The 27,080-nt window shown below is 51.4% G+C and overlaps 1 protein-coding gene across 3 annotated transcripts in view; it reads left to right on the top strand.

Moving 5' to 3' along the window:
• GAREM2 (GRB2 associated regulator of MAPK1 subtype 2) overlaps positions 1–26,566 on the top strand; it is a 44,040-nt gene extending 17,474 nt beyond the window's left edge. For all 3 annotated transcript variants that reach the window (XM_061625904.1, XM_061625903.1, XM_061625905.1), the window contains exons 2-5: positions 11,286–11,416; positions 15,237–16,391; positions 20,378–20,541; positions 23,108–26,566. In XM_061625904.1, coding sequence (XP_061481888.1) covers positions 11,390–11,416; positions 15,237–16,391; positions 20,378–20,541; positions 23,108–24,011 — 2,250 coding nt within the window. In that variant the 5' untranslated portion in view covers positions 11,286–11,389 and the 3' untranslated portion in view covers positions 24,012–26,566. The remainder of the gene's footprint in view (positions 1–11,285; positions 11,417–15,236; positions 16,392–20,377; positions 20,542–23,107) is intronic.
• Positions 26,567–27,080: the final 514 nt, after the last annotated feature.

Below are 27,080 nucleotides of genomic sequence, written 5' to 3'. Positions count from 1 at the left end.
GAGAAGACCACCTGCGCCCCCAAATCCTTGACCTTCCTACCCAGAAGTCCGAGGTGATCTGTTGCAAGGTGTTTGGGGGAAGGGCTGTAGGTCAGCGATAGAACATCTGCCTTGCATGCAGAAAGTCCCAGATGGCATCTCCGGGTACGGCTGGGAAAAGATCCCGTGTGAAACTCTGGAGAGCCGTTGCTGCCTGTCAGTGTAGACAATACTGAGCTAGATGGATTGGTGGCCTGACTCAGTGCAAGGCTATCTACTGGTGTTCCTGTATTTTCACATGCTACCGATGGTGGCACATGGTAGGACAGTGATGGCTTTCCATCTTTCGTCCAAATGCCCTTTTGCAGGACAGTCCATAGCAGCGCACACAAGGAGAGGAGAGCCTTCCTCAGTGTGGAGGAAGAAGAGGAAAGACCAGGCATGGCCTTGGGCTCCGGTCTGTCCTGGGGAGGAAAAGAAGAGACCTACTCATGCACAAGAACACCCCATTTTCATCTGTGAAATGTTGGGGGTGGGGAGATATTGTGGCAACAGAATAAACTGCTCCTCCTTTGTAGCGTTTTTTCATCTACGAAGTGCTTTTCCACCATCTTTATTGTGATTGCCCTCATACTTGCCGTGTTTTATGGGTCATTATTATTCCCATTTTACAGATGAGGGAAGCTGAGGCTGAGATGGGACTTCCTGAGTCCACATCTGCCCTGTTTAGATCCAGTCTTCTAGGCTGGGGGGAGGAGCTTTTTCACCTTTATGGGGGGGCACAAACCAGGGGTGGGCTGTGGTTGGGACCAGAACTGCTAGTGGACCCCCCTTCTCCCCCCCATTTCCATGGGGCAATTAGGCATAGAGAAAATGATCCCATTTGGGCCAATGAGAGCTTTCCCCCTAAGCCCAGTGGCCGCATGGCAAGGGGGCGCAGCGAAGGAGTGGAGGCTGTGAGCCAGACCCAAAGGCACAGCAGGAGGCTGGTCTCTGTGCCCCCCCCCCGCGCTGATCTAGGCTCCAGGCCAGAGTCACTCTCAGTTCGGGGGCCGCATTCATCTTTTGCAAAGCTAAGCTCAAGCTGAGCCCTGAGAGATAAGAGACTGGACCTGACAGACAGGGAGTGGAGGTGGCAGAGGCTTTTTGCTGGAGGCCCATTAAGGTCTGCCTGCAACTGGAAGAAGGGGCTGCCTATCCCCCCCCTTCCTCACTGGTTTATGCAGCTACAGTCAACCTCTGTTGTTGTTATGTGCCTCCAAGTCAACTGTGACTTATGGGGACCCTATGAATCAGCAACCTCCAAGAGCATCTGTTGTGAACCACCCTGTTCAGATCTTGTAAGTTCAGGTCTGTGGCTTCCTTTATGGAATCAATCCTCTCCTTTGGCCTTCCTCTTTTTCTACTCCCTTCTGTTTTTCCAAGCATTATTGTCTTTTCTAGTGAATCATGTCTTCTCATGATGTGTCCGAAGTAGGATAACCTCAGTTTCATCATTTTAGCTTCTAGTGACAGTTTTGGTTTAATTTGTTCTGACACCCAATTATTTGTCTTTTTCGCAGTCTATGGTATGCGCAAAGCTCTCCTCCAACACCTCATTTCAAAGGAGTTGATTTTTCTCTTACCTGCTTTTTTCACTGTCCAACTTTCACATCCATACATAGAGATCGGGAATACCATGGTCTGAATGATCCTGACTTTAGTGTTCAGTGATACATCTTTGCATTTGAGGACCTTTTCTAGTTCTCTCCTAGCTGCCCTCCCCACTCCTAGCCTTCTTCTGATTTCTTGACTATTGTCTCCATTTTGGTTAATGACTGTGCCAAGGTATTGATAATCCTTGACAAGTTCAATGTCCTCATTGTCAACTGTAAAGTTGCATAAATCTTCTGTTGTCATTACTTTAGTCTTTTTGATGTTCAGCTGTAGTCCTGCTTTTGTGCTTTCCTCTTTAACTGTCATCAGCATTTGTTTCAAATCATTACTGGTTTCTGCTAGTAGTATGGTATTGTCTGCATACAGTAGGGCCCCGCTTCCCAGCGCTCTGCTTCCTGGCGTTCCGCTAATGCGGCGGCTTTCCTCTCCTCTTTTAAAGCCGCTTTTGCGGCATTTTTGTGTCATTTTTGTGCGATGCACCCCATTAAAGTCAATGGGGTCCGCTTTACGGTGGGGGTCCGGAACGGAACCCGCCGTGTAAGCGGGGTCCTACTGTATCTTAAATTATTGATATTTCTCCCTCCAGTTTTCACATCTCCTTCATCTTGGTCCAATCCTGCTGTTTGATATGTTCTCCATTTAGATTAAACAAATAGGGTGATAAAATACACCCCTGTCTCACACCCTTTCCGATGGGGAACTAATCGGTTTCTCCATATTCTGTCCTTACAGTAGCCTCTTGTCCAGAGTATAGGTTGCGCATCAGGACAATCGGATGCTGTGGCACCCCCATTTCTTTTAAAGCATTCCATAGTTTTTCATGATCTATACAGTCAAAGGCTTTGCTGTAGTCTATAAAGCACAGGGTGATTTTCTTCTGAAATTCCTTGCTCCGTTCCATTATCCAACGCATGTTTGCGATCTGATCTCTGGTGCCTCTTCCCTTTCTAAATCCAGCTTGGACGTCTGGCATTTCTCGCTCCATATATGGTAAGACCGTAAGAGCCTTTGTTAGTTAACCTCTAACCCTTGATTTATCCCTTACTGTCCCTGGTTTCTGTCAGCTGCCTCCATTTTCAATTCTCTGTAGGGAGGAGTGGCCATCCATGGTGGTGGTGGGGAGGCTTTTCATGCCCCAGCCAGGAGAAAGCAGTGGGGGAGGCAGGGAGAATCTTGGGAGGACCCGCTTTGACTCTCCTGTCAGCTCCCATCCTGTGAGCTGCTGGCCCAGGCCAAAGAGCCTCCTCTAGTCCAGCCTCCTCTTCTCACAGTGGCCAGCCAGATGCCCCAATGGGAAGCCTGCAAGCAGGACTGAGCGCAAAAGCAATTCTCCCCTCCATCTGGTAGTCAGGAGCATGCTGCCTCCGACTGTGCAGGCAGAGCATAGCCATGATGGCTAGTAGCTAGCCACTGAGCCTCCTTTCCCTTCTCTGCAGATGAAGAGTCCACAGGCCAAGCGGCTCTTGTTATGTAAATTTGTATAGATATTAGCAGAGATGCTCAAGGTCTGAGCTGCGTGTGTGCCAGTGTATGCATTTACCTAAGTAAATGTTTACCCTGCATTGAGATCACTGAAGACTTAGTAAAATAAGAAAAGCTACTTTATTTATAGAAATACATAGTAGATAGGAAAGGCATACCTAGTTCTAACTAAGTTGGAGGTGCAATGCCCAGGTTTGGGAGTTGCCCTCATGGCTCAGGAGGGAGAGAGCAGAGACAAAGGTGTCTCCTCTCTCTCGGACAGTGGAGAAGAGAGGAAGGAAAGGGCGGAAGGAGGAGAAGGGGCAGATAAACTTCCCTGAGCATATCAGTCTGCAACAGAAGGAAGTCAGTTGGAGCATCACAGGTAAAGGTAGTCAAGCCTATCCATCTGGAGGACCCTAACTCTATCTTCCTTCTGGAACATGAACAAAAGAACAAAACAGGAGTGGCTCTTGCCCCACTTCCAACACTCCTGTGGCTGAATTGCCCTGGGCGGCCTTCTGGAATTTCATCTTCTGTCCTGCTCGAAGCCCCCTTTGTCCCAGCGGTTGGGTCTGGGGAACTCTGGTCTCGCTCCCCCTTAAGAAACTCTTTTCCTTTGTTTATCACTAAACACAACCAAAACCATGTGGCAGAAGCAGGAAGTGAAGGAGGTGCAGCTGTCCCCCTTCCCCATCCTAAAGAAGGAATTCCTGTGTGTGATGAGACTTGAAGGGCCAGGAGACCCACGGGTGGCCGGTGGGGCCACGTAAGCCCTTGCAGGAAAGCCAGCTCTTGGAGCGTCCACGACAGGCATGTGTCAGACACAAGCTGAGCACCAGCTCTGATTGATTGGAAAGCGATTGACTCATTTATCGGGTCTTCCATTTCCTCTCTGTTCTGGGATGTCCGTGTCTCTTTCTGTCTTCAGGGACCTGGAGTGGTGGTGGGGGGAGGCCTTCCCATAAATGCAGCTGACCTCATGGCTGGGCTGCTGCTGTCACTGCCTTTTCCTTCTGCGGCTGCGAGGGCTGCCTGGGGAGGAGGGAGAGCTGATTTCATTCATATATTGGCTGCTTCCAAAGGTAGGTGAAATATGGAGGCCACATCCATGGGTCTGCCCCTCAGCATTGCCTTCAGTGCCAAGAGGGCCACAGAGCATGCACAGAGGGACTTTCTGGGGCTCAGCCCTATTTGCAATGCATGTGAAAAAAATGACTGCATTTTTCAGCCTTGCAGAATAATAAAGCTTGGCTCTGAGTGTGTGCAGAGTGCCTTTTTCTCACCCCTAGATAACGCCAATCAGATTCCGCTCCCTGGCCTGTAGGAGCTTTCAGCACCAGTTTGAGCAGCCCCAAAGCTCATTTCAGAGGTGAACCTCACTGCACAAGGCCACGGCGGAGCATCCCAAAGAGTCGTTCATTTGTTCATGTCATGTGTTGATTGTGTGTCCTGCACCTTGCGCATAGAGAGCTGGCCCAAAGCAAACAAGCCTCCCCCCACCCGGCCGGGCTAAAGACCTTTAATGTCTTGCTGCTCCTTCCAGGCAGGAGTCCTGCTTTCCCCTCCCCCTTCTCCCCAGTTATGCCACCTGAAGCAGATAACTTCCTCCATCTGTATGAGCGGGATGGCCCCATCAGCACATCTGTGCTCTTATGGGGGGCTTCTGCATTCCGCCCTCACCCCATTTACATCCACCTTGTCCAAGCCATTCCTTTCCTGGTGGTCAAGCAATCAAATGAGATGGGTTGGAGTGAGTCTCTTCTGCTAAACAAGAACACTCTCCTCCTACGCTTCACCAGATAGTGGTGATGGCGGCCTGACTGACTTGTGGAAGAAGGAGCAAATACACTCCGCGCATGCACAGATGTGACCTCCTGTTAGTACTGTTGCACATAGATATCTTCCAGGGCAGAGTTCTAGCATAGAACATGAGTCTGGCACTGGAGGCTTCGGGTCAAGGGATGAACCCTGGCTCAGATGGATTGCCAAACTGGCAAGAAGAGGAAGGAGTTCTTCATGCAGTGCACAATTAACCTCTGGAACTCATTGCAGTTGGATCCAGTGACAGCTGCTAGCGTAGAGTAACCCTTTTTGGTTTAGAAGCAAGACAACCAAGGTGAGGGTGGGTGACGATAGATGTCTATAAAATTATGCATGGTGTGGAGTACACGGATTGGAAATTGAATTCGAAGTGGGTCACTCAGTGCAAATTAGGGACAGTGGGTTTAGAACAAATAATAAATAATTGACACAGAGTAACGGATTGCTGCAGCCAGGGATTTAGATGGCTTGAAACGGATTCACTAGAACATAAGAAGAGCCTGCTGGATCAGGCCAGTGGCCCATCTAGTCCAGCATCCTGTTCTCACAGCGGCCAACCAGGTGCCTGGGGGAAGCCCGCAAGCAGGACCCGAGTGCAAGAACACTCTCCCCTCCTGAGGCTTCCGGCAACTGGGTTTCAGAAGCATGCTGCCTCTGACTAGGGTGGCAGAGCACAGCCATCACAGCTAGTAGCCATTGATAGCCCTGTCCTCCATGAATTTGTCTAATCTTCTTTTAAAGCCATCCAAGCTGGTGGCCATTACTGCATCTTGTGGGAGCAAATTCCATAGTTTCACTATGCGCTGAGTAAAGAAGTACTTCCTTTTGTCTGTCCTGAATCTTCCAACATTCAGCTTCTTTGAATGTCCACGAGTTCTAGTATTATGAGAGAGGGAGAAGAACTTTTCTCTATCCACTTTCTCAATGCCATGCATAATTTTATACACTTCTATCATGTCTCCTCTGACCCGCCTTTTCTCTAAACTAAAAAGCCCCAAATGCTGCAACCTTTCCTCATAAGGGAGTCGCTCCATCCCCTTGATCATTCTGGTTGCCGTCTTCTGAAACTCTTCCAACTCTATCTCTCCTAATTATCGCTAGCATGGAATTTGCCTTTTTCACAGCTGCCGCACACTGGGTCGACATTTTCATCGTGCTGTCCACTACAACCCCGAGGTCTCTCTCCTGGTCGGTCACCGCCAGTTCAGACCCCATGAGCGTATATGTGAAATTCAGATTTTTTGCTCCAATATGCATAATTTTACACTTGTTTATATTGAATTGCATTTGCCATTTTTCCGCCCATTCACTCAGTTTGGAGAGGTCTTTTTGGAGCTCTTCGCAATCCCTTTTTGTTTTAACAACCCTGAACAATTTAGTGTCATCAGCAAACTTGGCCACTTCACTGCTCACTCCTAATTCTAGGTCATTAATGAACAAGTTGAAAAGTACAGGTCCCAATACCGATCCTTGAGGGACTCCACTTTCTACAGCCCTCCATTGGGAGAACTGTCCATTTATTCCTACTCTCTGCTTTCTGCTTCTTAACCAATTCCTTATCCACAAGAGGACCTCTCCTCTTATTCCATGACTGCTAAGCTTCCTCAGAAGCCTTTGGTGAGGTACCTTGTCAAACGCTTTTTGAAAGTCTAAGTACACTATGTCCACTGGATCACCTCTATCTATATGCTTGTTGACACTCTCAAAGAATTCTAATAGGTTACTGAGACAGGACTTTCCCTTGCAGAAGCCATGCTGGCTCTGCTTCAGCAAGGCTTGTTCTTCTATGTGCTTGGTTAATCTAGCTTTAATCATACTTTCTACCAGTTTTCCAGGGACAGAAGTTAAGCTAACTGGCCTGTAATTTCCTGGATCCCCCCTGGATCCCTTTTTGAAGATTGGTGTTACATTTGCCACTTTCCAGTCCTCAGGCACGGAGGAGGACCCGAGGGACAAGTTACATATTTTAGTTAGCAGATCAGCAATTTCACATTTGAGTTCTTTGAGAACTCTCGGGTGGATGCCATCCGGGCCCGGTGATTTGTCCGTTTTTATATTGTCTATTAAGCCTAGAACTTCCTCTCTTGTTACCACTATTTGTCTCAGTTCCTCAGAATCCCTTCCTGCAAATGTTAGTTCAGGTTCAGGGATCTACCCTATATCTTCCACTGTGGAGACAGATGCAAAGAATTCATTTAGCTTCTCTGCAATCTCCTTTGACTCCCTTCTCATCCAAGGGTCCAATCACCTCCCTAGATGGTCTCCTGCTTTGAATGTATTTATAGAATTTTTTGTTGTTGGTTTTTTTATGTTCTTAGCAATGTGCTCCTCAAATTCTTTTTTAGCATCCCTTATTGTCTTCTTGCATTTCTTTTGCCAGAGTTTGTGTTCTTTTTTATTTTCTTCATTTGGACAAGACTTCCATTTTCTGAGGGAAGACTTTTCGCCTCTAAGAGCTTCCTTGACTTTGCTCGTTAACCATGCTGGCATCTTCTTGGCCCTGGCAGTGCCTTTTCTGACCTGCGGTATGCACTCCAGTTGAGCTTCTAATATAGTGTTTTTAAACAACTTCCAAGCATTTTCAAGTGATGTGACCCTCTGGACTTTGTTTTTCAGCTTTCTTTTTACCAATCCCCTCATTTTTGTGAAGTTTCCTCTTTTGAAGTCAAATGTGACCGTGTTGGATTTTCTTGGCAATTGGCCATTTACATGTATGTTTAATTTAATAGCACTATGGTCACTGGTCCCAATCGGTTCGACAACACTTACATCTTGCACCAGGTCCCGGTCCCCACTGAGGATTAAGTCCAGGGTTGCCGTCCCTCTGGTCGGTTCCATGACCAACTGGTCTAGGGCATAGTCATTTAGAATATCTAGAAAATTTGATTCTTTGTCATGACTGGAACACATATGCGGCCAGTCTATGTCTGGGTAGTTGAAGTCACCCATTACTACCACATTTCCTAGTTTGGATGCTTCCTCAATTTCATATCTCATCTCCAGGTCTCCCTGAGTATTTTGATCAGGGGGACAATAGATCGTTCCCAGTATTAAATCCCTCCTGGGGCATGGGATCACCACCCACAACGATTCTGTGGAGGAGTCCACTGTTTTGGGGTTTCGAGCTTGCTGGATTCAATGCCGCCTTTCACGTATAGAGTGACACCGCCACCAATACGTTCTTCCCTGTCCTTCCGATATAGTTTATATCCAGGGATAACCGTATCCCACTGGTTTTCTCCATTCCACCAGGTCTCCGTTATGCTCACTATATCAATGCTCTCCTCTAAGACCAAGCACTCCAGTTCTCCCATCTTGGTTCGGAGGCTCCTAGCATTAGCGTACAGGCACTTGTAAGCAGTGTCTCTCTTCAAGTGTCTTTGGCACTTGTGGTTTGGCCTGTGGTAATTTTGCCCTTCTGAATTTATATCCTGTGCCCCTGCTCTCACAGTGCTTACTTCTAGGCCTACCCCTTTTCAAATTTCATCATTTCTTTGGTCTTTATCCCAGTGGGGAGGTTTATTCCGAACCGGACCTTCCTCAGCTCCTGTCGGGTTTCCCCCCCTCAGTCAGTTTAAAAGCTGCTCTGCCACCTTTTTAATTTTAAGTGCCAGCAGTCTGGTTCCATTCTGGTTCAAGTGGAGCCCGTCCCTTTTGTACAGGCCCGGCTTGTCCCAAAATGTTCCCCAGTGCCTAACAAATCCGAACCCTTCCACCCGACACCATCGTCTCATCCACGCATTGAGACTGCGAAGCTGGGCCTGTCTGGCTGGTGCTGCGCATGGAACCGGTAGCATTTCAGGGAAAGCCACGTTGGAGGTCCTGGCTTTCAGCATCCTGCCTAGTAACCTAAATTTTGCTTCCAGGACCTCACGGCTGCATTTCCCCGACCACTGACTCCTCCCCAGCACTGTCTACCAAACTATCTAAATGATGGGCGATATCTGCAACCTTCTCACCAGGCAGGGAAATTACCTTGCGGTCTGCATGCCCATCACACACCCCACTGTCTATGTTCCTAATGATCTAATCGCCCACTACAAGGATCCGTTCCCCCCCTGGAGATATATCCTCAGCACGATAGGATAGCTGCTCATCCCCCAAGGAATGGGTCCCTTCTAAGGGATCGTTTCCCTCTTCCTCGGCTGGATGCTCTCCTTCCCTGAGACCACCGTTCTCTATGATAGCAGGAGAGCTATCATCCTTGGAGTGGGACACAGCTATAACGTCCCTGAAGGCCTCCTCCACACACCTCTCTGCCTCTCTCAGCTTTTCCAGGTCCGCCAGCTTGGCCTCAAGGAAATGAAGTCATTCCCGGAGAGCCAGGAGCTCATTGCACCGAGAGCACACCCACGACTTCTGTCCAACAGGCAGATAGTTGTACATGCTGCTGGCGGTGCAAAACACTGGAAAGCCCCCACACCCCTGCTGGCTTCTTACCTGCATAGTTTTGTTTAAGGTTTATTAAGTTAATGGGTTGGAAAGTGCAGTTTAGTTGAGGTGAGGGAACAGATGGGCAGAGTGGGGGGCCCTGGCCTCCTTGCCCTGCGGCCGAACTCGCTCTGCGAGCTGGGGCCTAACTCGCTCCGTCAGCTGGGGCCTAACTCGCTCCGTCAGCTGGGGCCTAGACGCTCCGTCAGCTGGGGCCTAGACGCTCCGTCAGCTGGGGCTCCCTCTAGCTCGTGGAGCAGGCTCCCTCGCTAGGGTGCTCTGAATTTATATGTGTGGCTCATGCCTCCCAGCTACTGCTGCCAGCCAATAATGTGTTCATTGAGGCTGATGGCTCAACTGTCAGCTGGGGCTTAACTCCTTAGGATTATCTCAGGCTTCCTTCCTTTGAAGGCAGGAAGGCAGGATTCCTTCCTTAGAGAGGGGGGGGCTGTTTAAGGACTTTGGCTAGCGGTACTACGAAAGGTTAACTAGCTTTTACTCTATTTTTATTTTATTTGCTGACAAGAACCACTCTTATCAGTGCAAGTTCCCCTGCAGTTTTAAGTAGTGCCTTGCACTCTGGCCTGGACAAACTAGACTAGCTTTTGGCTGCTTTTAATCTAAGCAGGGGGCTGAGACTTCCAGGCAAGTCTTTTTTGTTTTTCCACCTAGAACAGCCTGACCTTTTTTTAACCTAGGGAAACAGAGCTTGTGGTTGTGTTTCAGGAAGGCTGAAGCTGCCCTTTTTAGGAAGGACTGAGCTGACTCTCTCCCCGTATGTATCGGTGGAGTTTCCTTTTCCCCCTTCTTTCTGACTGGAATTTAGCCTTGTTTACAGTGTCCCCTGAAGCTTTCCTGCTAGGGTGGTGTTGAAAACTAGCTTTCTATAGGATTCCTACCCTAGGTTCTGTCTCCTAAGATGTAGGCTCTTTCAGGATTTGGCTCCTAGCTCACGGTGACCCTGGGCTGCCCTTATTACTTATTGCTCTGAGCTGTTTTAATTCAATTAAATAATGGAATAAATGGGAGCTACTTACCCTCTTCTCGCTCTGCTGCTTAACTTGCCTTGACGCTTTGTCAGCTGGGGCCTTGACGCTTCGTCAGCTGGGGCTCACTCTAGCTCGTGGAGCAGGCTCCCTCACTAGGGTGCTCCGAATTTATATAGACCGGTTCACTAAGCGCAACCCCATCAGCGGCTACTAATCGTGATGGCTGTATGCTACCTCCAGGCCAGGGGTGCCATGTTTCTGAGCATCAGTTGCTGGGGAGCACCAGCAGGAGAGTCTTTAATGTGGCATGCCCTGCCCTATGGAGCACTCTGACGCTAGAGGCTGGGGAGGAATAATCCCAGGCTTCTTTTAGATGTCACCTTAAAATGGTGTTATTCAGACAGGCCTTTGAAAATGTGTATTTTCTTTTAACCAGCCAGCATTTACGGCTGCTTCTGTTCCAATTTTTGCATGGAGTGCACCACCTTGTTCAATGCTTAACATAATGTGTTTGTATTCTCCTTTTGGGCATTTTGATGGCCTCTGTATAAGCAGAATGATGTGCTAGGTGGACCTTTGGTCTCATCAGCTACAGGGCTGCCCTTACATGCTTCTATTGTTGCGGTTTTTCTTTGAAAAAAATAGATAAACATATGGACTGTTGTCCATAATCATTTAAAATGGAGCCTCCATAGTCAAGGGCAGGAGACTGCTTATGATCATATGCTGGAGACAAGCAATGGGGGAGCTGTGTCCCTCTGGCACTTGGTTGTCCACTGCTGGAGGCTGGATAGTCATTTGGTCAGGCCCAGCAAAGCATCTCTATGAGTTCAGTATTTCTCTTCCCTTCTCTGTCTGCAAGCCTCCTACAGGCCTGCACAGAGGAGGTGCAGCCCCCTGAACAGTCCCCCCATTCACCAAGCCCGTGTCTTTTGGGTCCTGCAGGGAAATTCAAGCTGCTGGAGCAGGATAGGGATGTCCGAGAGCCTGTGCAGTATTTCAACAGTGTGGAGGAGGTGGCCAGCATCTTCCCAGACCGCGTCTTCGTCATGGAGGCCATCACCTTCAGCGTAAAGGTCAGTCGTGCTTCAAGCAGGTGGGCATCTCGGCCCAGGGTGCATGCGTGAAAGGGAAAGGGAAGCTTCTCCCAGTGGTGGCTGGCCTGGACATCCGTTGGGACAGAAGGCACACAGCCAAGCAGTACCTGGAGCCACGGCCAACTCCCTGATGAGTTCTCTAGGAACCTAAGGAGGGGGGAGGTGACAAGCCGGGGGTTAGCTGAGGACAGACTGGGGTTGGTGGGGCAGTGCCCCATTCGCCCACTGGCTTCTCCTGATTTCCCCCCTTCAAGGCTTGAACTTACAAGCTCTGAACAGGGTGGTTCACGACAGATGCTCTTGGAGGTCGCTGATTCATAGGGTCGCCATAAGTCGTAATCGACTTGAAGGCACATAACAGCAACAAAACTTGTTCTGTATTTGAAATCCAACCTCTTGGCTGTGTCCTCCTTCTGCTCAGTTAACAATGAGTTGAGCAATGTCAAAGTCTGCCCTGTGCAGCGTGGGGAAAGCACTGCAAAACCTGAGCTGCTAGGTCAAAGCTGGAAAATGGAAATGGACGGCCTTCAAGTTGATCCCGACTTATGGCGACCTTACCAATAGGGTTTTCATGGTAAGCGGTATTCAGAGGGAGTTTACCATTGCCTTCCTCTGAGGCTCAGAGGCGGTTACTGGCCCAAGGTCACCCAGTGAGCTTCATGGCTGTGTGGAGATTCGAACCCTGGTCTCCCAGGTCACAGTCCAACACTCTAGCCACTACACCACACTGGCTCTTGCTGCTTGCAAACACTACTGGGTCAGTGAAATTTATTTATTTATTATATGATTTATATCTTGCCCTTCCTCCCAGCAGAAGCTCAGGGCGGCAAACAAAAGCACTAAGAACCTAACCATCTAGGTCATGAACAGCTCTCAAGGTTACCACTGCTGCTTTGTGCAAGGTCTCTGGCTAACCCTGACAGCAGTTATGGGAGGTGAGATCTAAGGTCTGCAAAGCAGGATGCAAGCGTGTTTGCCGTAAAAGCTCCTGGCCACAAAGCAAGGAAGGCTGTTGCCTTCATGCCTTTGCTGTTGCTGCTTGAGGCTACTGGGAGCTGTAGTCCAAAATGTTATGGAAATGTCTATATGCAGAGATCCTCAGTGGTCTGAGCTGCATGTAGTTACCTAAGTAGCAGGCTTTTACTCTGCATTGAGGTCACTGAGACTTAAGACTTAGTAAAATAAGAAAAGCTACTTTATTTATAGAAATACATGGTAGATAGGAAAGGCATACCTAGTTCTAACTAAGTTGGAGGCACAATGCCCAGACGTGGGTATTGCCCTCATGGCTCAGGAGAGAGAGCAAAGACAAAGATGTCTCCTCTCTCCTGGGACAGTCGAAGAAGAAGACAAAGGAAGGAGGGGCAGGTCAGCTTCCCTGAGCATCTCAGTTTACAACAGAAAGAAGTCAGGCAGAGAAGAGCACAGGTAAAGGTAGGCAAGCCTAGCCAGCTGGAGGACCCTCACTCTCTCTTCCTTCTGGAATACACACAAAAGAACCCAAACAGGAGTCGCTCTTGCCCCACTTCCAACAAAAACATCTGGAGGGTGCATCTGGCAGAGGCTAAGCTATTTTATAGCATGTGTTTAGGAATATGCTAAAAATGAATGCAGACATTAGGGGAAGAGTCTTAGCTGCGCGGCAGAGCATCTGCCTTGCATGCAGAAGGTCCCTGGTTCAATGGCATCTCCAGGTAGGTCTTGGAGAGACCCCCACCTGAAATCCTGGAGAGCTCCTGCCAGTCAGTGCAGATGATACTGAGTGAGGTGGACCAATGGCTGACTCAATATAAGGCAGCTTCCTCTGTTCCTAAATATTTCCCCTGGTTTTATCGACTCCACCATAAAGAAGGGTGGCGACAAGACTTGATGGCCAGGGAGGAGCTTTTAACCTCTGCATTGGTTTATGTTCCCAGGGTTTCTAGTCCCTGTTGGGCATGTGCTCCTCTGGCTGGTCAGTCCTTTGCAAAACCCTGGAGGGCCCCCTGAAATAAATAGAGGCCCCTTTTCCAGGTTCCCTGTCCCAAAGATTAACACACTCCGGAAACAGGATTTAATGCATTTTACTGAATACTGTATTATAAAAAATGTAGGGACCCGCTACATTCTAAGGTTAGAGAGAGTTGGATTTCCCAAGAAAAGGAGGAAGGTGATGATTATGGACAGCAAATAACATGGAAATACAGAAATATTAAGAAAACAGCTTGTTGTTGAGGAAAACGAAATGGAGGGTAGGTTTTTAAAAATTTTGTATGTTTTTTTAAAAAAGAGTTGTGGTTCAGAAGGAATGTAAGAGAGTTTCTTTAAGGCTGCAGTCCTAAGAACATTTAAAGAAGCCCCGTTGAACACAGTGGGACTTACTTCTGAGTAAAGGTGCACAGGGTTGCCCTACAGGTGGTCAAACAGGCTCTTTCAGCTCATTTGGCCAGAATTCGCTGGAAATCTCTCTAGGGAAGAGTCAGGCCGGGGGTATCCGTCTTTTGCATGGCGCCTCACTCTTAAAGCCAATTCTGTAATCTGCTTTGTGAAAACAGTAAAAATGTCTTTAAGTAACTCCAATTAGATACATTACTGGAATTTGACACCCCCCCCCCGCAGCACACACAAACTGGAATTGATTAATTGATTATTATTGACATTTAGATCTGGCCCAATTAATCAGGCTGCCCTCTAGTGCTTCAGCCAGGAATCTTTCAGGCAACCACATGGACTCTTTCCACTAAATTCCGTCCCCTGCCACCTCCCCCCCAACACACAAATTGCCCATTTTGAGGAGCCTGCACAACTTGGGACCCACCCTAGCTAATTGCAGCACACCTGCCACATATGGCGCTGGATACCCTCCCCTCCCCCGCACATTGTTTTTACCATCTGGGGGAGATCAGGCCCGCAAGAGGCCTTTGTTTGGGGCTGGTGGGGTGCATTGGTGAAGCTGCCCAGCTTTGCAACTCCCTAAGGGCCCATCCATACCTCCTTGTAATCTATGATCTAACCCCCATGCGTGTCCATTAATTCACCGGTGTCCATATGACGTCCTCCGCCATTTTGGACTTTCTCCTAGTTAAATCCGCACTTCCCCTACTCTGCTATAAACTGATTATTTTTTCTGTCCTGATTATTAACTGCTCTAATATCTGTAGTGAGGATGTCTTTCCTCGCTTTTTTGCATTATGGGTAGATGATTTTGGTCCCCACCCTCTGTCCACGTCTCTTCCTCCTCCTTTCTTACAGTTCATTCCTGCTTCCAGCACTGAACAAGGGCACTTCCTCCTCCTGGCTTCTGTAGCTGTATCCAATTGCTTTTTCTTTCTAAACTACTTTTTGCAATCAAACGTAAAATCAAATGTTTAATGAATCACGTTTCCACTTAAAAGCTATTTTGCGATATTATGCAAACAAAGGTCAATAGACTTCGTTGAAAACATGGCAAACCTGCACATGTGCATTAATTCAAAAAGTCAGATATACTTTTTGTGCTCTTCCGCAAAAGTGTGTGAAAAGCAAAGTGCCCTTCTGGACAAGTAACCGTAAAAGGGTGGACTTAGGGGTGTTACTAATGCAGAAGAGAATTGGCCAAAAAAAATTTAACGCTTGGGCGTATGGATGTGAAAATCTGGGTTTTAAAAAATACATCCGAGCGCAAACAGAACATGTGTGGCTCTCGAGGCCACCAACCACATATGGAAAAGATGGATTTTGAGGTTGGGTATGGATGCCCTCCAAGTGTCCACAGCCAAACTCCTTCCACCCTCGGAACGGCTTCTGGACCTGCCCCGGTTCTCCCTCTCTTCCCTCCTAGGTTGTCTCCGGGGAGTTCAGCGAGGACAGCGAGGTGTACAACTTCACGCTGCACGCGGGGGACGAGCTGACGCTGATGGGCCAGGCGGAGATCCTCTGCGCCAAGGCGGCCAAGGAGAAGTCGCGCTTCAACACGCTGCTGCGGAAGCTGGGCAAGGCGAGCGTGGCCGGCGGCGGCGTGGCCAAGCCGCTGAAAGGCAAGATGCCCTGCCTGATCTGCATGAACCACCGGACCAACGAGAGCCTCAGCTTGCCCTTCCAGTGCAAGGGGCGCTTCAGCACGCGCTCCCCGCTGGAGCTGCAGATGCAGGAGGGCGAGCATACCATCCGCAGCATCATCGAGAAGGTGCGGCTGCCCGTCAACGTGACGGTGCCCAGCCGGCCCCCGCGCAACCCCTACGACCTGCACGCCATCCGCGAGGGCCACTGCTACAAGCTGGTGAGCATCATCTCCAAGACGGTGGTGCTCTGCTGCATCCTGCGCAAGGACAAGGTGGCGCCCTTCCACGTCCTCCTCCTCACTGACATGCCGCGCTTCCTGCTCCCGGAGGGGACGCTGCGCGGCGGCGGCGACGCCCGCCTGGAGAAGCTGCTGCGGGAGAGCGCCGCCCTCTGCCAGGAGTGCTTTGACCCCAACGAGTACTCCACGGCCGTGCGCGAGGCCAAGGCGGACCTGGCCGAGGAGGGCGCCAGCCCGCGCCGCCTCCGCCTCTGCCTGCCCGGCTCCGCCCGCGAGGAGCTCGCCCAGTCGCTGCAGCGCCTCTCGCTCTGCCTCGCCGCCGAGAGCCCTTGCCGGGACCCCGCCCCCGGGGGGAGGGGCCAGCGCTCGCTCCTCCCCGCCCGCCAGGAGCACTCTGCGCCCGCCCCGGAGCCCGCCGATGCCGAGCGCGAGTACGTGACGCCCGACTGGGCCGAGCCCACCTTCCGGACTCCGGAACTGCCCTACGAGGAGCTGTGGGCCAACCAAAGCCCCGAGAGCTCCGCGGAGCCCGGCGGCAGCGCGCCCGGGCTGGGGGGCGCCTACCGGGGCCAGCGCGACCTCCTCTCCTTCGCAAGCCTCGCCTCGCCGCTGGGCTCGCCGCGCCGCTGCCGGGGGCCCTCGGGGGAGGAGCCTGCGGGGGATGCCCCGCCCCCGGTCCCGCCCAAATCCGACGCGGTAAGAGGGGAGGGGTCCGGGGGCGGCGGTGGGGCTGGAGGGCTGTCAAGAGACCCAGCGCAGAAGCTGCCTCTGTTGGAACGGTTGGGGAAAATGAAGAGGGGATTGCAGTTAGGACCCTTCCTGTTCAGAGAAGGGCATTCAGAAGTGGGAGCAATTTTGAAGAGCAGGCCACGTTTCCCGGGAAGGGGCGGAGAGGCCTTGCAGTTGCACCACATCTCCTAGAATCGTAAAGTTGGAAGGGGCCCATAAGGCCATCGAGTCCAACCCCCTGATCCAGGCAGGAATCCAACTTAGCGCATCCCCGACAGGTGCATGTCCAGCTGCCTCTTGAAGGCCCCCAGTGTTGGAGAGCCCACCACCTCCCTAGGTCATCGGTTCCACTGTCAGAGTGCTCTAACAGGAAGCTTTTCCAGATGTTCAGTTGAAATCTGGCTTCCTGCCACTTGACACATTTTATTGCCCAGTGCATTGATTGAAACACCCCTCTATTGCTTTAACCGTCCTGGTTTCCACCCCCCCAAGAATCCTGGGAAGTGTAGTTTGTTAAGAGTGCTGAGAGTTGTTAGGAGATCTCCTGTTCCTCTCACGTTAAGAACACCAGATGCCTAAATGAGAGGGACGGGGGAAGTGTGCATGTATGAATGAATGGCAAATTCAACACACCAGCTTGGAGCTGATGAATATGGGAAACATCTCTATTGACTATGCAAGGACAGGGAGGCAAACATGAAGGAACACAGCGGAAAAAGAATCAAAATGTTGATGCAAAGCCAAAGTCTCCGGGCAGGCTTGCATGGGTGATAATTGCAAGCCATTCCTGTAAAATTAACTAGCTCTGTCCTAGCAATCCCAGATGAAGACAGCAGGGCAGGATTTCTCATAAGCATGTGCAGAAATCCAAAGTGGGACACAAACATGAATTCTAACCCTTTCCTTTTGCCCTTGTTAAGAGAGTGCAAAAAGGAGAGGCGTCGCCCCAGGGATGTTGTAAGGGCTGAAACACTAGACAGAAGATGCTAATTTCAGGCCAAGGTTCACTAGCATCCCACAGTGGAACAGATCCCTCAGTTAACGTGCTAAAATGGTTTTCTGTGAAGGGTTCTTGTAGAATTAAAGAGTCTGTCACTTCAAAGGAAGGGGAGGGCTAAAAAGCTAAGGAGTTGGGAACCTTTTTGGCTCTGTGGGCCAGATCCTTCTTAGGCCAAATTTGACAGGTGGGTGGGGTTGCCCACCTGTCAGTCGCCTCAAGTCAGAATGACATCAGCTGTTTGGCACTTTGAAGTCCCAAAGTCAAGATCTCAAAGTACCCCGCAGGCAATAATATTTCCTCCATTGTAGCAGCAGCGATGGGCGTTGTTGAAACCAATGCTTCATGAAGGGGTTGCTTTGAATCGCTGCTAAAACAAAGGGATTCCCCCTCCCCATTTAGCAGAGGATAATCAGGAAGGGGTCTGTATTGATCAGGAAGGGATTTGCATTGAAACCGCTCCTTGCCCACATGGGGAGTTCAGTCCAGCTTTCTGCAGGGATTGGGCAGCTGATCCACCCATGTCTCTCCCTGCCCCATGCCTGATGTCACAAAGGACATTTGGTGTGGGGCGGGTGAGCGTGGTTGAGGGAAAATGGTTTCCTGGGCCAAATGGGGAGCCCGTGGGCCGTAGGTTCCCCACCCCTGGTCTAAGGTATTGATCACTGGGTGGTCACTTTGCTCCCCAAGGCGAAAAGGCATGTGGTTAATTGCTGGGCAATCAGCATTTCCTGGGGCTGAGAGGGTTCTCTCAGCGAGCCTTCCTGGTGGCATGGTGAGGTCTGTGGTCTCAAAATACCAGTGAGCCAAGGACGGATCATGATGGGCTTTTGCTGTCCTGCAGGAAATGGCCAGTTATCTTCGGCAGAGGAATTACAAATGGGAACTGTAAAAAAGTCCTGTGAGAGTCAAGTGCTTCTCTTCAGGGTGCCAGCCAGCCAGGTTCTTTTTCACAATACTCCATTCCTGTTTCCTCTGCCATCCCCAGTTTTTCTCCCCCTAACTCCAAATAATCAGTCAGCTGGCTCAATCCTCACTGAGCTTTTTTGGGGGGGGTCCCCTCTTAGAGTTTTTCCCCTGGATATTGTTTCTACTTTTGTAAAAGTTTGGGTACCCCCCCCGCTTGCTGACCTCCCTCTTGCGTGTGGAGGAGGGTGCTGTCTTGGCTAGATAAGGGTGTATACCTGGAGAATGAGTTTAGGATGAAATTACACATTGCAAAGCTTTTGGGCCACTGCTGCTTAAATGGCATCCCTGTGTCAGTTGCCCATTCCCCAGTTCAGTTTGCCAGCCAGTTTCCTGTCATCCATCATGGGCTACTTCTGCGTTGGAAACAAGGGCAAGGCACAGGTGAGCTGAACCAGATGTGGTGGCTGGGGAGGGGGAACTTGCTGGAGTCTCCTGCTTCCCGCTGTAGCTCTGTGTTCTTCACGAGGGGGGGCTCTGTCCTTGGATGTCCATCTGGTCCAGTGCTTGCCTGGCCATGACACGGCCACATGCACCTGTCCCCCTTCAGGTCAGCCTGTGCAATCCAGGCAAGAAGCCAAAAAGCCTCTGCATTGTCCCGAGGGGCTTGCAGGGCAAACTGCTTCAGGGTACTCAAGCCCCCAGCCAAACACTTCCCTGCTGGCAGCCCCAGGGCCACAGGCCTAAGGTTGCATCAAGCGCTTTTGTTCTTGTGTGTTGAGTCAGATGCAGGTTGGTTGGTGTGGGGTGACACTCTTCCGCATCTGCCCGCATCTTGTCTCTGGCATGTTGTCGAAATCTGCAATGTGCATGTGTGTGTGGAGGGGGGAGGAGGTGCCCTTTTCTGACCTCAGTGGGCACAGTCAAGGCACCAGAATATGAAAATCATTAAATTAATCCGGCTCTACCTTGGATCCCTTCCCACAGAATTATTTCTCCCACAATTGTTTTATCCTGATTTGCCATCCAAATTTGTTAATGACCCATTTGTAGTCATGGGGGAGGGGGGCATTTAGACCAGAGGGTGGGGGATCGCTATGATTTTCATGACACTTGTCCCCCGCTTTTGTCCTTCACGTTTATCTTCACAGCCCACCACATGAGCTGCAGCATCAATAGAGTGCAGCTCAGGGAGGCGCTGTACTTGTGCCACAGCCGGGGGGGGGGAGGGGAAGATGTGGCACTGCTGCTTGTCTCTTGGCCCTCCAGCCCAGGTGACCACCCGTGCAGGGCCACCTTTTCTTACAGGGCTGGTCTTGCCCACGTCTGTGCATGGCCTGGGCTCCGGCTTCCCATGCGCCTCCGTTTTCCCATGCAGGAGGAAATTTGGTTAAGGAAGTTTTATGGTTAAGGCCCAAATAATTGCATCTTGCAATGCCACCCAGGGACCTGGGGCTGTCTGAGTTTCCCTCTCAAGGCAACTGCCGAGAGGCAAATTGCTGGATGTGAAGGAGGTGTTTGGCCATCCTCCCGCCTGCAGACTTTCTCCTGGAGGGTGCCCCCCAGGCTGTGTTTAACCCATTTCTCCCCAAACTGAGATCAGAAGTAAGCCCACCTGCAGGGCAAAGAGCCTCAGGGGGAGATTTGCATTTAAATCACATCCAATGCAGTTTAGAGCACATGACTTCCCCCAAAGAACCTTGGGAAATATGATTCCCCCCTCGCAGAGCTACAGCTGCTAGCACCCTTAACTAACTACAGTTCCCATGATCCGTTGGCGGATGTCATGTGCTTTAAATGTGTGGTGCAGATATGCCCTTTCCCCCTCCTCCCACCTGCTAATTCTCCCCTCCAAATGTCCTTCCCTCCCCCCCCCAAGCATTCAGCTTTGGGAATACTTGTCTTTTCCAAGGCTGCTTATGGCTCTCTGCCAGGACGTGGTGGTGCTCTTTGGTCAGTCTGATCTTGGCTCTCCTCTGGCTGCTGCCGCTGCCGCTGCCACCACCTCAGCAGATGAAACTCTTCCCCTGCCTTGCCCTGTCTTTTCCAGGTGAGAGAGGAATGTCGCCTCCTCGTTGCACCCCCGGTGCCACCTCGGGGAGGCCACGCACCAGCTACATCCAGCCCTCCAGTCCCTCTGCGTTTCCACAAGCTCCAGGCAGCCGCTTCCCCTAGCTCCAGCCTCTCCTACTACTCTCCTGGACTACATGATGTGTGAGTTGCTTCTCAATAGCAGGGAGGCGGCTGTAGCTTCTTGGCTGAGGTCGGGGGGGGGGGAGAGGAGTTCTGTCTGTGCTCAAGGGCACTCAGTCGTCCTCATTCTTACTTCACATGCTCTAAGGCACAGTCCTGGCACAAGTGAAGACTTGGTCATGAACCTGAGGTGGGCTGGACTTGCAGAGGCTTTAAACTATCCTCCCCCACCCTGGTGCCCTCCACATGCTTTGGTCTCTGGCTGCCATCAGCCCCAGCCAGCATGGCTAATGGTTAGGGACGATGGGAGTTGTAGTCAGGGCTGGCCCTAGGATAAATAGTGCCCCGGGTGAGGAGTGCCTTCGGCTCCACCCAGAGGGTTGATGGGGCCTGGTGCAGGTGTGATGTTGAGGGCCCTACTGCTGCCCACTACAAGGACCCCTGCATGTGTGTACAAAGCTGGGGGCCACATGTGCGAATTACTGCATGCAACTCCTTGCCCTGGGATCAAGCAGAATGATAGATGTGCTGATTTTTTTTCTTACATGGGGAGAAGGCAATCGGGATTGTACTGTGCTTCTTCTGAATACCTCTTCCAAATTCCAAGCCCCTTCTGAGGCTTCTTTTGGCTTCCCAGGGCTCAGTCTCACAGATCTTCTGCTTCTGGCCTCCACTACTCACTCACCCTCTCAGGATTCGTCCCTCAGGGCCTGGCCTCTCACCACTCCTTCACTTTTCCCTGTGGCAACTGCAACAGAAAATTATTCTTCAGTGGCACCTTGCCTGGAAATCTTAGGTGGCGTTCACTCACTCATTCACTCACTACTTCACATTTTCCTTGGCGGGCCTGGACTTCTTTCTGTGACAAGAACAGGCCACCTGCTCTGCCACAGAATCCCTTCTTAAGGCCTTCCTGTTCCTTCTCTCCTTACAACAAACCGTGTAACTGGGGCTGCTTGGCCTGGGCCAATCATAAGGGCCAATCACTGCCTGACCAGTCTTATTTCTATTGCTGCCCAGACATAGAGAAAGATTTTTCCTTATTGTGATTAGGTTAGACACCCTTACAGTTGGGCTAGCTAATAAGCAGTCCCCTCACTACCGGCCTCCCAAGGACACATTTTACAGTCAGCTTAAGCCTCAAATTAGCATCTTTACTGTTTCATGCACAACTATGTAAAATATTTACTTTATCACAGCCAGGAAGAGGTCACAATTACATGTTGCTTATGCTCAAATATACCATTTCCTCTTTTTTTATCAAAACATTAAACAAAATGCCAAGAATTATGGTGAGCAATGTGCAGGGTCAGGGCAGGGGCCAATATTACACACACTGAGGTAGGGATCCTTTGCTTTGTGGTGGCCTGGGGCAAATTACTCCAGTTGCCCCTGCCCTTTGGGCAGGCCTGCAAAATGCTGCAGAGTAGAGACCCCTGCAAAATGGGTCTCTAGTGCATGCTGTGGAGCATGTCAGTGCAAGTATGACTGTCCATTTAAGGGTCCCGGCCCTGACTGCTTGCTGGTTCCTTTGCTTTCAAGTTGCAGGCAAACTGTATAAAGGGAAGAATCACCTGCGCCTTCTGTCATGGGAACTCCTACCTTGCTAAATTTTTGGAGCAAGTGGAACAGAAGAAGCTTCTACTGAGTCAGACCCCTGGCCCATCTAGCTCAGTATTGTTTACCCTGACTAGCAGCCGCTTTTTTTGATTTCAGACTGGAGGGTCTCCTATCCCTACCTAGAGATTCTGCCAGGGATGCTCTACCACTGAGCTACAGCCCTTCCCAGATAAGTGGATCCAGAGGACTAGGAGAGGGGAATCTGTCAGCCTGCAGAGCTTGGTGGACTACAGCTCCCATCATTCCTATCGGCTGCACTGCCTGGGCTGACGGGACTTGGAATCAAGCCCTGTGCCATCTGGCTGCCAGTTTGGGCCTGGCTGAGGGGCCCCTCCTTTGGGGGCAGCGCTTCTGCTGTGTGATCCGCGACAGCATCAGGAGCTCCCAGACACATCCTCACGCGATACAGGCAGCGCCGGCTTCAGTAAGACTGCCAACCCTGCTACCTGTTGCGTTAAGTGTGTTGGTGTGCACATCCTGCACGCATGCCTGCCCTCACCAAAGATGGTGACGGGTGCCCCTAAAGGGTTGATGCCCTTGCCACCATTGTGGTTGATGGCAGATGTAGGTGGGGCGACGGGGCCTGGTTGAACCCCGCACCACCTGTATTGGGAGGGGGTGTTGCTTGCACGTGCCATGGGCCCAGTCACGCCTGGTGCCGGCCCTGCCTGGAATCCAGCAAAATCTAGAGGGCCAGAGTCCCCCTCCCACTGCACTAGGCATACTATCCTTGGACTTTGCACGCAGAAGGCCCACGGCCCACTCTGTGGCATCTCCAGACCGGACTGGGAATGTCTCCTGCCTGAAACCCTGGAGAGTCACGGCGAGACAACGTTGGCAATACTGAGCTAGGCGGACCAATTGCCGGATGTGGACTCAGGCAGGCTCCGGTGCCTCTGTTTCCCCTGTGGCTCCCTTGGCTTGAGCAGGCCGTGATTCCAGGACTGTCCTCTCCTCTCCCCTCCAGGTCAAGGCCACGGAGTGGGAGCTGCTCCCCGTCTCCCGATTCCTACTCCCTCTACTGCTATCCCTGCACGTGGGGCGACTGCAAAGTGGGGGAGTCCTCCGGCCGCCAGGGGGCCAGTCCACCAACGCAGCCGCAGTCTCAAGTGCAGCCTGCTCAAGGGTCTTCATGGTTGGATCCATGGCCGTACAGTGACCTGGGCTCGAGCGTGGCAACGGGGAGGTCCATCCCCCTCTTGGGGAGCAGCGATGCCACCGCCCTCAAGAGCTACCAGAGCTGCCCCCGCCTGAAGCCTTCCCACCCTCCCCAGAAGCGCTTTGCCCCCTTTGGCGCGCTGAACCCTTTCTCCAACACGGCTTACTCGTCCAGCCCAGCCTCCTCTAGCTCCTCGGACTGGCTGGAGTCCCTGGAGTGGCAGAAGCCGGCTGCCTCTTCCCCAGAGGCCTTTGACCCCTTTGAGGGTGCTTCCTCCCCAGAGGGGGAGCCGCCCTACAGCCCTCCCCCGCCCCCTCGCTCGACCAAGGCCTTTGAGCCAACCGAAAACATTGTCATCCGGACGGCTGTGGCCCCTTTGTCTCCCACCGTCGTGCATGGCGCCGAGGGTGGCATCACCCACCTTTATCTGGCCCAGGGGGTCATTGAGGTGCCCCCTGCCCGGCTGAACGGGGACGGCTCCCCCTGGCAGCCCCCCGCTGACTTGTCCGCCCTGTCGCTGGAGGAGGTGTCGCGGTGCCTGCGCTTCATCGGCCTCTCCGAGGACGTGGTCAGCTTCTTTGCCCGCGAGCGCATCGACGGCAGCATCCTTGTGCAGCTCACGGAGGAGATCTTGTTGGAGGACTTCCACCTCACCAAACTTCAGGTCAAGAAGATCATGCAGTTTATCAAGGGCTGGCGGCCTAAGATCTAGAAAGGGAAAGGGAGTCCAGAACGCCGGAGGAGATGCATGCTACGGGCCAATGAAGGGGGCCGCCCCCATGGGAAATGAGGGGAAAGGCTAAGACACTGTAGGGGGGGGAGACTCTGGGGGCAGGTCTTTCCCTCCAGAGGGCTGGTGGGCCAAGAGCAGGGCCTGCTGGGGATGGGGGTGGCAGTGGGGTGAGCCTGAACCATAAAACCAATGGAAGGGCCTTGCCCATTGCAGATGGGCAGGCAAAAGCAAGTGCCGGGAGCCCCTCTGGGGCAAGGTAGGTGGGATGCTGCCTGCCTTTGCCCAGCTCTGGAGGGTTCGCTATTGTGGTATGGAGCACCAGGCCAGCTGCTTGGCACAGCGTAGGCAGCGCAGAAGGGGCCGGGAGGACCGGCAGGCCCTTTTCTGTCAAGTCCTAAAGCGTTATTGAATTCCAGGCCCTCCGTGCTAGAATAAAAAGAGGATAGTTCAGCTGACATCCGTTTGTTTGAAGGAAAGAAGCAACTGGGAGGCATGGAGGGAGGCGGCTATTCCGTGCACGGTGGACTGAGGGAGCTTGCAAGAGTGTTGCCTGCCTGCTCCTGTCTGCAAGAGTAGCGCTCAAGGGTGCGGAAGGAAGAGTCTGGAGGACCAGTCCATGAAGGTGGTGCATGACCCCTAGGCATCCTCTGCCCCGCGACACCAGATCCTCAACCCTGGCTGTGGTGGTGCTTCTTGAAGTTCCTTTGGCCCAATCGACACCTATGGCTTTGCAGACAAGGGAAGCGAGTGCCTCTCTTCAGTGTCACCTGGGGGGGGGAAATCTCACTGCCTATGGAATGGCAATGTGCTCAAAATGTTCTGTATATGTATTGGAAGAGGAGACTTTGCCTGGCATGTGGTGGGGTACACAATCTAGAAAAAGCGGCACTTGTGGATTCTGCTTGTTGTCACCAGGTGTGGAGAACCTTTGGCCCACCAGCTACCGCTCTCATCATCCCTGGCCATTGGCCATGCTTGCTGGAGGGATGGGAGTTGTAGTTCAGCAACAGCTGGAGGACCGAAGGGTCCCACTCGAGTTACACAGAGCACCCAAGGTGCCTCTCTCACCTTCTTGGGTACCTGAGGTGTTGTCATACATTGTCCTGCCTTTTCAAGCACATTGCCATTGCCATACGGGCTAGAATCTTTTTTAAAAAAAGAGTGCAGAGTTCTCAGCTTCAAATCCCCTGCTTGTGCAGTGATTGCAGAGGCATGCAGTTCACAAACACTTCACCAGCCCCCTCATTTGTCCAGTTTATATATTTTGCTTTGGCTGCCATGGAGCAGCCAGAGTCCAGCACAGCCTTGTGGGTGGTGGCAGTAACTAACTGCACTTTAGCACAACCTGTAGTCAGTTGGGTTTTCTTATAAAGCCCATCCTGCAAGTTGAAGTGTCTGACTAATCTTCCCCAGCAGTCGAGCGCTGCGGTTGCCTGCCTAGTGACCCTCATCGCATCACACAGCGGGTGTGGTGGTGGCGGCAGCGGCGGAGGCAGCTTTTGTGCTTCCTAAGAGTATCACAATTTATTTCTCTAACTTTTTAGCACAGGATGGGGATGTCAGGCTCAAGCCTAGAGAACCTGCAAAGTGTTTGCCTTTGTTTCTACTTTAATCACTGCCATAGTCAAATAAACCAGTTTATTTAAAAATACGTTCATGCCTAGGATGCGATGTTCAGGAACCTAACAGTCTGCTATGCAACCCTGGTTCCCAACTCCCCCCCCCCTTCAAAACTGTTGAGGTGCCTGGTGGACCATGTAAGGATGTGTCTGCCTGTTGCAGCAACTGTAATCTGCTGTGCCACATGCTGAAGGACTTTTAACTGTACTTTTATTGCTGATTTTATTTCTCACATATTTTATTGCGTTACAAGTTGCATTCCGTAGAATTCAAAGTGTAATACAAGAAAATATAAGGAATAAAAATACAATTAAAAACCAATATATTTAACGCAGGCACGCTGTAGACCATCTGAATGAAGCTCACAGACCACAGTTAAAGAACCCGTTACAGAATATTGGCTGCATCGCCGGTTATTTTTGGAAGGGCTTTGCGGAGAGAAAGGTAACATAGGCCCGGGGGAGAAAAGCACCTGATTTGCCTGCTGCTGCAAGTCAGAGAAGGCAGCACTGGCCTGGATACAACAGGGGTGTGCGAAGGGCTGGCACAGAAGGCAGCTCTCAAATGTATCCTACTTTAGCCTCAGCTACAGTGTGCGTAAAAAGAACACCCAAATGCTGTCACCCACGCTGGCCTGTTGTATGCTTCTATTTTCCTCGCTTGGCTGATGGAAGGTAGGCCACTCATCCATGGAGGGAGAAGCCGTCATGCTGTCATGCCTTCAGGCACCAGGTGCAGAGAGCAGAGCCCAGCGCAGCAGGAGTTGTACCCGAATCCAGCAAATGGAGAGCAAACGTTTTTCAGATAGGAAGAGGGAACCTGTGGCCTTCTGGATGCTTCTGAACTCCCAACCACCCCTGCCCGTTATCCATTCTGCCTGGGGCCCAGAGGTGCTGGGAGCCCAGTGAGAGCTAGGGGCCCCAAGTCCCATGCCCCTGCTTGGAACACTTGTTCTTGGGTGCAAAGGGGTTGGGAAGCTCCTGCAAGATTGTCAAGCTGTGGCACTCTAGCAACAACTGGGGCACGGAAGTGAGGGGGGGGGGGTTTGTGTCCCAGCAACTCGACGTGGGGAGGCTTTTAGTGGTGGGAGAAATGGGCTGCCAAAATGGCCCAGGAGCACAAGGAATGGGCCAGATGGTCAGCAGGCGAAGGCAGCAACCTGGACAGGGTGGCGTTCTGGGGAGGAGCGCTGTTGGCGAGGTCAGGAAGCACAGACTTCTTCCTGCCATTATGGTGGGTTTTAACCCAGAAAAGGGGGCGCCCACAACATCAAACAGCACATCTCCCACCCTCAGAGTCTATTATAAGGCTTCATCTGTACCTTTAAAACACCCATCAAAACAAAGCACCCTAAAAATTGGACTAGGGCTCCGTGCAACACTGAAATCTCTTGAGATGTGGCAAAAAACCCCAAACACCCCTATATCC

This window comes from Rhineura floridana, chromosome 4 (genome assembly GCF_030035675.1).
Source record: "Rhineura floridana isolate rRhiFlo1 chromosome 4, rRhiFlo1.hap2, whole genome shotgun sequence".
Lineage (NCBI taxonomy): Eukaryota > Metazoa > Chordata > Lepidosauria > Squamata > Rhineuridae > Rhineura > Rhineura floridana.
Note: the sequence above shows the minus strand (reverse complement) of the source record. Positions and strands in the feature narration are given on the sequence as shown.